Source organism: Nicotiana sylvestris, chromosome 5 (assembly GCF_000393655.2).
Source record: "Nicotiana sylvestris chromosome 5, ASM39365v2, whole genome shotgun sequence".
NCBI lineage: Eukaryota > Viridiplantae > Streptophyta > Magnoliopsida > Solanales > Solanaceae > Nicotiana > Nicotiana sylvestris.
The window spans coordinates 5,697,648-5,708,071 of NC_091061.1; the positions used below are offsets into that span (position 1 = coordinate 5,697,648).

Genomic DNA, 10,424 nt, shown 5'->3' on the forward strand with positions numbered 1-10,424 from the left:
CTCCATGCACAAAAAGACAGACAGAAGGAATGGTTATGGGGGCACGCTATGGTTTCCTCCTTTTGCTGAAGGACGTGGTCAAACAGGTTTAAATCACCTTCCTATTCCTATTGTGTACACTAATTCTTAGCATATTAGAGAACTTTATTTATTATTTTTATATTTTGTTGAAGCCAATTATAATTTAGTATTACTTAATTAATTTTATTCTCTTCAAATTAGTCCCTTAAAATTAAAAATCTTCAAATTGCAACTTATTGCTCCATAAATAAAAAAATACAAATTATTTTGCCACACCTTCTTTTTTCTCCCGAAGAAGGTTGTGGCTTTAATTATTACTTTTATATTTTATTGAATTCAAATGTAGTTTAGTATTCATGCATAATAGTCAAGTTAATTAATTTTATTCTTTTTTAAATTCCTCCCTTAAAATTAAAAGATTCAAAGTTCAACTTATTGCTCTACAAATAGAAAAATATAGATCATTCTGTCACAACCTTTTTTAATAATCACTTTGACAATGTAGCGGATATCCAAAAACTCCGACTCGGCAATGGAAACTAAGAGTTGAGACTCTTTTTTAGTTCTTTGTCTATTAATATACCCTTAATCTTGATTTCTTTCGTAAGTTTTTGTTGATTTTGAAGTTTGAACACCTTTTTGATCATTGACCCTTTTTTATTTGAGAAAAAAAAATCAAAAATTTAAAGTTTGAAACAGATTTAAATCAAATACTTTTCCTTCCCGTAGCACCCATTTTGCGAAAAGAATCTCTCTCTTTCGTTACTTTCTTTTTCTTTAGAACTTCTTTTTGTTTATAATTGGATGATTAGTCATAATACTTGTTAAGATTTCAAAGAGTTGTACATCAAATTTTATTGCTAGTAATTAGTATATAATGGTGCCCCCACTGTGCTAAAATCCTGGGTCCGCCTCTGTATGTACATACCAACAAGGGTTGTAGTGGAGTTGTAAGTTCTCCACCATCCAGTGATATCGGATTCGAGCCATAAATATAAAGTCACCTTTGTTAGAGAGCGTTTTACTCCAATATAGGAATTTTCGATACAAACCCTAATTTCGTTGAGTCCTAATGGCAGTACCGAAGGCGAATACCGGTGAGAAACCAAAAAAAAAAATTATACTATAATTATATACATTAATTGTACACTATAGCTTGATCTGCGTACAACCTCCTTTAATAAGCGTATAAATTAAATACATAGCTTGTAGACACAACTATAGGAAACAGTAATTAAGTATTAGTGTTAGGCATAGTACATTCACTTTAATTAAATAGCTACTTACCAAAGTATATTAAATAATTAAATGCTTGAATTTTAGATAAACGCAAATATATCATAAACTGCCTCATCAATATGGATAACTTAAAAAATGATTTTTTATAAAAAAAAAAAACACTAATAGTATTTGTATTAAGCTGTCTAAATTACACTTCAACAACAATCATATTCAAGTTATTTCACTCTGCCAAGACAGATTAAAGCTTTACTGAAGAATGATCACGATGACTTTTTTATTCCAGAATCAATTCAAAGAAAGGATTTCTCCTAATTTTAAAAATATTGCCGTTTGTTTTAAGGGATTATCTCGGTATAAATTTTGAGATTAATATATTGTTTGATGTATTTATTTTCTTACTACATATTCAAGTTTTTTATGGAATAACCCTAATTAGTGGTTTACATTGCTTATTGTAATTATGTAATCTAAAGGGAAACAAGAGCAAATAATGATATATCTATTCTTATACTATAAATGGGGATAACCAGGCAGCTCGTGGTCAACATGTCTGCCTGGCCCAAAATTATTTCATGGCTGTATTTGCAGCCCAACACGTGTAGCCCAATTTTAATAGCTATCAATTCACCGTTTGATTTCTCTTATTATATCCGACACTTTCCAAGTTTATCTGCTAAGCCCTCTTCTTCAAACGCCTCTTTACTTCATATTTGTGCTCTCTTGCTCCTTCCCTTTGATCTTTGTGTAACCTGCTACTGCAAGCTGCTATGTAAGCTGCTACTATATCATATATGGATAATCTTCTATTGAGAGTAATGTTTATCCATAACAGAGTACTGAAAGGATAGGCTCATTGTACCAGGTATAGATAATCTTCTACTGGGGTAATATTTATCCATAACGGAGTACTGAAAGAATAAGCTCATTGTAGCCGGTATGGATAATCTTCTACCGGGGATAATATTTATCCATAACGGAGTATCAAAAGGATAAGCTTATTATGCCCGATATGGATAATCTTCTATCAGGGGTAATGTTTATCCATAACGGAGTATCGAAAGGATAAGCTTATTATACCCGCGTTATCCCCATTTATAGTATAGGAACAGATTTTCTATTGGGTAATCTTCTTCTCATCTTGTGTTTTTTGTATTGATTTTGTTTCAATCCTTGATAATATTGCAGGTATTTGTATTTTCCCCTGAATAGCGAATAAATTTTGTTCTCAAGGTGTTTGACAAAATTCTTCCCTCAGGATTTCTACTAGATTTGTTATACATGTTCCTGTCTGTAGTTTTCTTTGGTTTCATTATTTGGTTGCATTTTGAGTTAGAGCTTTCATGTACTTCTTTAGTGCCTGAGATATATCAAAGGGCAATGGCTGAGGTTTATGCTAAATTGATCAAGAAAAGGGTTATTTCTTGGTTTTGGTTCAGAGAAGAACAAATTTATTTTCGTATCTTTGTGTTTCCAAAACCCAAAAATTGATTTTGAAACCAAATAACTTCGTTTGGTTTTGATTTCTGAAAATGTCTTGTACTGCATAGAGCAAATGGTCCCCATGCAACTACTTTGTACTTTAATTTTCTTGAGTAGGAGAACTTCTTCTTAAAAGAAAGTGAACACTGTTTAGGACAACTAAGAGTACACAGTAGTAATTTTCTGTCGCAAAAGTAGGACAGAAAATTGACTTGGAAGTTCTTGATTCAGCTTCTCTTGACAAGTATATTTCCAAGATATCAGGCATAAGTCAAAAATAAGTTTGACTGAGTTAATATTGTAATTAACAACAACAAAAAAAAGTTAAATATTGTATAGTTGGTGACAACAATCTTATTACCAGTAAAAGTGAGACCGAAGATTCACTTTGTAGATGAATTGATTAATATCATTTCCCTCTTAAAGAAACATAGTGAATACTTTGTACAAGAATTGATTAATATCATTTTCCTCGTAAAGAAACATAGTGAATATACTCTTTCAGTTGAGTTGTATAAGTTGCTCCATTTATAGCTATTGTAGTTCTCGTGATTGAGGAGTATCTACATGTTCAATTAAACAATCATTAGATGTTGTTACAATTTTTCTTGTATGTAGTGGTCAGAAAATAAAAGTCACATATATTTGAGTCTCAGTAATACTTTTTATTAATCTGATGCTATTCGCTTCAGATGTTACCTCTGCCAGCAAACTATTTCTATTTACTTCGTGTGTTTTAATTTCTATAATTGCAGTTTTGTAGGAATAATGGGTTCTGAACAAAAAAACAAATATGTTTGCTTCGCAAAATTAGAAGCTGAGATGAAACTTAGGCGACATGAAACGTACAAAGTAATATCTGCGGAAAAAAAAGAAGCATTGTTACTACAACGACGAACAAAAAGACGAGAGTTAAAAAGGAGTAGTCTTTCTGAGAATGTTGCTTTTCCTGACGCTACTCCAGCTGCAACTGAGTTTCAACAACAAAATATTCCTCTTAGGAGCTCTTCTTCTGTTTCAAAAACAGGTTAGAATACATCCTTTGTTATTTTATTTTTTTAGAAATGTCCCTTCACGCTTTTTGCATGTGAGTATAATTGAATGACGATAAATATGTGTTGTGTTTCCCCTATTAGCCAACGAGCGTCACGTTGATGCTTTGGAAGTTACATTTGACAAGCGAAAGATTATAAATTATCCCTTCTACTCATTTGAAGTAGGTAAGTATCAAGGATGCAATGTTGACTTTTACATAATGTCTTTATTTATTCATAATTTATTACTTTTTGGCGTTAGGGTCAACGTCACATGCATCTAATGAAAATAGTAATATGAGCTCAACAATGGTTGGGAAAAAAGGTTTGCACCAAACTTTTATTATGATACTGTTGTATATTACTTAATTGGTAATTTTATGCTAATAATACTTAAATATACAGGTTATAACTCAAAAAAAAAAGAGTTATACATACGTAGGTCAGTTATAATCTGATTATGTTCCCTTGAAGACTGTTCCTAACTGTAAATTTTGTGGTGCAAAAAAATTTGAATATGAACCACCTGGATTCTGCTGTAACAATGGTTTGATAAAGTTAGTTTCACATGAGATGCCTGCTGAACTACAAAATCTATATTTAGGGACTACTGAAGAATGTAAACATTTTCGAACATATATCAGAACATACAATAATATGTTTGCATTTACATCACTTGGTGTAAATATGATAAAGAATTAGCAAAAAGAAATCGTGGTATTTATACATTTAGAGTTCAGGGAAAGATGTACCATTTTATAAATGATTTGCTGCCTCCGAATGGAATAGCAAAAAATCTACAACTATACTTCTATGACAACGATAACGAATTAGCTAACAGAATGGCTTGCTCTGAGAAAATTCATGAATCAATAGTCAAAAAGCTAATGAACATACTGAGAATTAATCCATACTCTATTTTCTTAAAATCCCTAATAGATGTTCCAAATCTATCGAACTACAATATTGCACTTAAATCTGACTCAAGTTTGGATTAACATGTATACAATCTTCCTACTACATCAGAAGTTGCAGGGATATGGGTTGAAAAAGAAATCACCGAAGTTAGTTCTGCACCTCATATTCGAATCTACACTCATAGCAACAGATCTCAAATAGTGAATTACTATTACGGATGTTATGATCCGCTATAATATCCACTATTGTTTCCATATGGTCAAAGTGGATGGCACTGTGGCATTAAAAAAATTATACAACCAAAAGATACTTCTAAACGTCGAGCTTATTGTGAACACGAAGAATTACCAAGTATTAGAAATATGTGTTCTGTTGATGGATATCTTGACATGGAAGCTCAAAATCTTGAAAAAGGAAAACAAAAAAAATAATATCTTTGTTCGTGAATATTACTGTTATAAATTCCAAATGAGAGAAGATGAAATAAATGAAACTTTGCATTCTGGAAGATTATTTCAACAATATTCAGTAGATGAACACATAAAACTTGAAACACAGAGATTAGATTTTTTTTCATTTAACCCAGATCTCTTTAGGATAGAAATGCTACAAGGACTCATTGATATTTTAAGACTTGGAGAAAGAGACGCTTCAAATATAGGAAAACAAACATTCCTTCCTGTTACTTTTATAGGCGAACCAAGAGACATGCGTCGATGCTACATGGATGCTATTTCTTTGGTACGACAATTTGGAAAACTTGATCTATTCATAACGATGACTTGTAACCCATCTTGGCCCGAGATAAAAGAGCACTTGCTACCAACTGACGAAGCACAAAACAGACCTGATTTAATTAGTCGAGTTTTTAGGGCAAAGATAGAAGAACTAAAAACAGATATATTAAAAAGAAATATCTTTGGAAAAGTTGCAGCTTTTATGTATAGTATAGAATTTCAAAAACGTGGTTTACCACATGCTCATTTCCTTATTATACTTACTAATGAATACAAACTACTCACTCCAGAATCTTATGACAATATTGTTCATGCTGAATTACCTGATTGTAAAGCTGAAGAAACCTTATATAAACTTGTTCTTCAACATATGATGCATGGACCTTGTGGTAAGTTAAATCTTACAAATTCATGTATGCAAAAGAAAAAAGGTGGTTGAAAATTCAAATATCCAAGAAGCTTTGTTGATCAAACATCAAAAGGGAAAAATTCTTACCCAATTTATAGAAGACGGAATACAGGACTTGTGAAAGTCAAAGATCACTATTTCAATAACTCATGGGTTGTCCCTTATAATCCATTCTTACTTGGAAAATTCAATTGCCACATAAATGTTGAAATTTGTTCAGATATTAAAGCTGTTAAATATATTTATAAATACATTTGTAAAGGACATGATAAAATCGCATTTCACATACATGACAATGACGCAAATGTTGAAGTAGATGAAATAAAAGAATACCAGTCTGCTCGATGGGTATCACCACCTGAGGCTACATGGAGTTTATTTGGTTTCCCTATTAATGAAATGACACCAGCTGTTTATCATCTTCAGTTACATCTTGAAGGACAACAATTTATTTCTTTTAAGAGTGCATCGAGTATAAACTCAATTATGAATAATCTTATGATTAGAAAAACAATGTTAACAGAATTTTTCGCTATGAACAAAACAAATAAAGATGCAATAAAGCTCAATCTACTGTATAAAGAATTTTCATAATATTTTGTATGGTCAGTACAATATAAAATGTGGACCCGTCGGACAAAGGGTAATGTCATTGGACGTGTTGTAACATGTCATCCAATAGAAGGTGAAAGATATTATCTGAGATTATTATTAATGAATATAAGAGGACCAAAATCATATGAAGACCTACTAACTATAAATGAAGTACGTTGTGATATATTCAGAGAATCAACTCAAAAAAGAGGACTACTTCATTGTGACAATAACTTAGCTGAATGTATGCTAGAAGCTGAGAGTTATCAAATGTCATGTAGCTTGAGACGCTTGTTTGCTATTGTCACACCTCCTTTTTCCGCGTCCGTGAGGGTGCGTGGGAGTTTTTCCAATTAAAGGACAGTCGAAACGGGATTTATTTCTTTATTTCAGAGTCGCCACTTGGGAGATTTAGGGTGTCCCAAGTCACCAATTTTAATCCCGAACCGAGGAAAAGCATGACTCTGTATTACAGTCCGCGAACCAGAAATCCGGATAAGGAATTCTGTTAACCCGGGAGAAGGTGTTAGGCATTCCCGAGTTCCGTGGTTCTAGCACGGTCGCTCAACTGTTATATTTGGCTTGATTATCTGATTTTATACAAATATGGACTCATGTGCAAGTTTTATCTTTTTACCGCTTTCATTATTATATTTTTTAAAGAATGTGAACATCGTTTAAAAACATGTCTTTGGATTGGGTCACATAAAATGCATCCACGATCCGGAACATATTTTTATTCAATGTTTTGGGATTTGGATTTGGGTCGCATAAATGCATACCCGTGTTTAAGAATGTATTATTATTATATCGCGCCTAAAGCAATTAGCGATTTATTACTTTGGGGTAGGGCCGTGAAATTTGCTAAAACGACTCCTCCTTAATTCTAAGCAATTAAATGTACATTTATTGAGGGCCCCGCAATCTATACATTTTATTAAGCGAGGCTCATCTCATTTATTTTCCTAAATGGATAAATCTTAAAGCGACTACATTTTGCTATTTAAAATTAGTCTCTAAAATGAATAAAGAAAATCCTAATTAATTACGTTTTTTTATTATTATTATTTAAGAAAACATGACACGCTAATTGCTTGATTCATACAAATATTGATGAAAAAGGAATTTTATTCTTAATTTCGAAAATTATAAATTAAATAAAATTTCAACAACTAATATTCAAAATAAACAAATATAGCTAGATTAAAACTTAGCATTGTTATTTTTTTAAAAAAATATTATTGAGATTAATTATTCACAATCATTTGAAACTAAATTTAACCATAATTACTAAAGCTTATTAGAAAGTTTATTAGACTTAAACGTTCTTCTAATCTTGCTTAAGCTCAAGTCATGCCTTAATGCCTAATTTACGATGTTTAATTTAAATTCGTGTCTTAGCTAAATTTAGCTACTTGTTCATGATCAACCTATAATCTTGAAGCCTTCATAACTAGTGAATTAACCTATTTTGCCGAACCGATTTATTACAGACTAACTTATGATATTATTTTCTTATTCCAGTTATTATTTAGTAATTCATGAAATAGCTTAAATACAATCAACAAAAGGAACAAAGAAAAAAAACGAAATTAAAACTTCAAATTTTCATTCTTCATATGTATTCACGCTTCATATTTCGGATTACAATAACCAGCTTTTCAGTTGTGTACCTGATATTGGAAGCAAAAGAAAATGAATATGAGAATCAGCAGCAGCAGTAAAATCAGTACAACACAGCAACAATAGCCCAGCAACAGTAACAACCCAGTAACGGACCGGTGGAGTAGTAATCCAAAAAAACAAAAGCTTCCAGCTTTGATGAAACAACAATTAATTCTGATTTCAAACAACAAAAGAAAGCAGAATATTTTTTTTAGTTTTTTTTTATTTGAAAGCTTAAATATTTTTCGGAATTTTCTATCTCTTAAATGTTTAGCCTTTTTCTCTCTCTTATTTTCAGATTTGTTTCTCTCTCTCGTATCTGTGTATTTTTCTCTATCTCTCTGTATATTTTCTTTTGATTTCAAGACTTCACATATATAACCCATCCCATAAACCTTTCAATTAATTAAAATCAATACTTTTTCTCTACCCAACCCATTATCTTTCCACTCATCCCCATTACATTAAATAAACATATCACACCACCCCATTTCATTTTGTCCCCCATGCTTCATTTAAAATAATGCAAGATTCCCCTTTAAATTAAATCTTGTCCCCCCTTTATATTAAATAATCATATCACAACCCACCCCATTTTATTTTGTCCCCCATGCTTCAAATAAACAATTACAAAATGTACAATTCCTAAACTACCCCTTCCGACCTTACTGAAATTACCAAACTACCCCTGAACGTATTACAAATTTACCAAACTACCCATCAGCTATAACACATCAATTAATCAAACTTAACCAAAATATAGACAATATGATCAATTTCTAACAATGTTCAAACAACAATATGAACACGGATGAACATCATAACAACAATATCACATGAACATGATTTTAACAACATTTCAACAACAAATCACATGAACACAAATTGAACAACCAAGAACAACTAAAATTTGATTGAACAATATTTTTAGCAACAACAAACCTATTTTTCGGATTTAAACAACAACAACAATCAAACAAGTATATTTAGATTCTTAAATTCAATAATATTGAACTTAAAATCAACTCTAACAACATTACAACAAACAATTCTTATATTAAACTTTAAACAAGATTATGAGACCAATTCAAGAAATAATCACAAATGATAAACAAGAAATCAAACTATACAAAATTCGGATTCAAGATCATCCAAACAAAGTATGAACATGAATGAATCTATTTTAACACAACAAACATGACGGATTAAACGATTAAATCAATATATTCCTTTAACACAACTAAATTCTTTAAACAAATAACAAGATCGACGAAGAAACAATTATGAACTTAAACTTGAACTTAACAATACTAACAATTTCTAACAATACATAAACACATGAAACAAATTGAAGAAATAGTTAATTAAATTTCAATTTGAATCTAACAAACAACAAACTAACAAATATTCACTTAAACAATAATACAAACATGAAATGAATATGAAAACAACTAATTAAACTTCTATTTTGAAATCTGAAAATTAATTTTAACAAAGCACATGAACATGAACAAACTAGAAAAATGATTTCAACGATGAACAACGAACAAAACAAGAATTGAATTCTTTAACGATTTTGGATCCGGAAAATATCAAACAAAAATATGGACAAAAATAAAACTCAAAAACAACTAACCGGAGATGAATCAATGACGAACTTTGATTGTAAACAAATCTGTCCGAGAACGAATCTCGCACCAAGATAACTTGACGTCGAAGACGACTACGAACGGATGACCAAAGAAAGTGGTCGTTTGGCATCGTTTAAAACGAACAATGGCAGCCCGCCACAAGCAGAAGGCAGCAGCAGCAACACTGCTGGAGCAGCAACACGAAACAGTAGCAGCAGCAGTGTCGGAGAAGATGCAACGACAGCCATGGGAGCTCGAGTTCGAGCTCGATGAAGCTCGTCCATGGCTGGACGCGGCGGGCAGCAGTTGTGGTGGTTTGTTTGGAACGACACAACAGCAACATGAAGGATGAAAAACGCAGCAGCAGCAGTGTTGGAGAAGAAGAAAACGCAACAGCAGGAGGAGAAGCAACTACGGGCAACAATGGTGGCATAGAAGTTGCTCGACGAACTTGAAAAACGCAGCCATGGCAGCGAGGGTATGTCGTGGGGGTGAGAGTGGTTGTGTTGTGTGTGTGTTGACGTGAGGGGGGCAGGGGTGTGAGGGGGGAAGGTCTGCCATGGGAGGAGCTTGGGGAAGCTTGAGGAAGAAGAAGAAGATAGGAGGGGGCGGATGGATTTCTTAGGGTTTTCTTCTTCTTCTTTTCTTTTTGGTTTTGTTTTTGTTTTGTGTTTTGAAAAATGAAGAAGGGTGT

The 10,424-nt window shown here is 32.2% G+C and overlaps 1 protein-coding gene across 5 annotated transcripts; it reads left to right on the forward strand.

Annotated features, from left to right (window-relative positions):
* The first annotated feature begins 1,949 nt into the window (after positions 1 to 1,949).
* On the forward strand, positions 1,950 to 6,894 carry LOC104217360 (uncharacterized). Of its 5 annotated transcripts, none has more exons than XM_070174227.1 (5): positions 1,950 to 2,384; positions 3,498 to 3,769; positions 3,879 to 3,962; positions 4,039 to 4,101; positions 4,182 to 6,894. In XM_070174227.1, the coding sequence occupies exon 5, from the start codon at positions 4,917 to 4,919 to the stop codon at positions 5,868 to 5,870; it is 954 nt and encodes a 317-aa protein (XP_070030328.1). In that variant the 5' UTR covers positions 1,950 to 2,384; positions 3,498 to 3,769; positions 3,879 to 3,962; positions 4,039 to 4,101; positions 4,182 to 4,916; the 3' UTR covers positions 5,871 to 6,894. The 5 variants fall into 4 exon arrangements, with proteins under 5 accessions (XP_070030328.1, XP_009765890.1, XP_009765891.1 ...); XM_009767589.2 differs by having other exon boundaries at positions 1,950 to 2,125; XM_070174226.1 differs by having other exon boundaries at positions 3,879 to 4,101.
* Positions 6,895 to 10,424: the final 3,530 nt, after the last annotated feature.

What these genes read in the sequence shown, in the direction of transcription:
- LOC104217360 (XM_070174226.1), top strand. Translation starts at nt 4,917, where the DNA reads ATGATCCGCTATAATATCCACTATTGTTTCCATATGGTCAAAGTGGAT.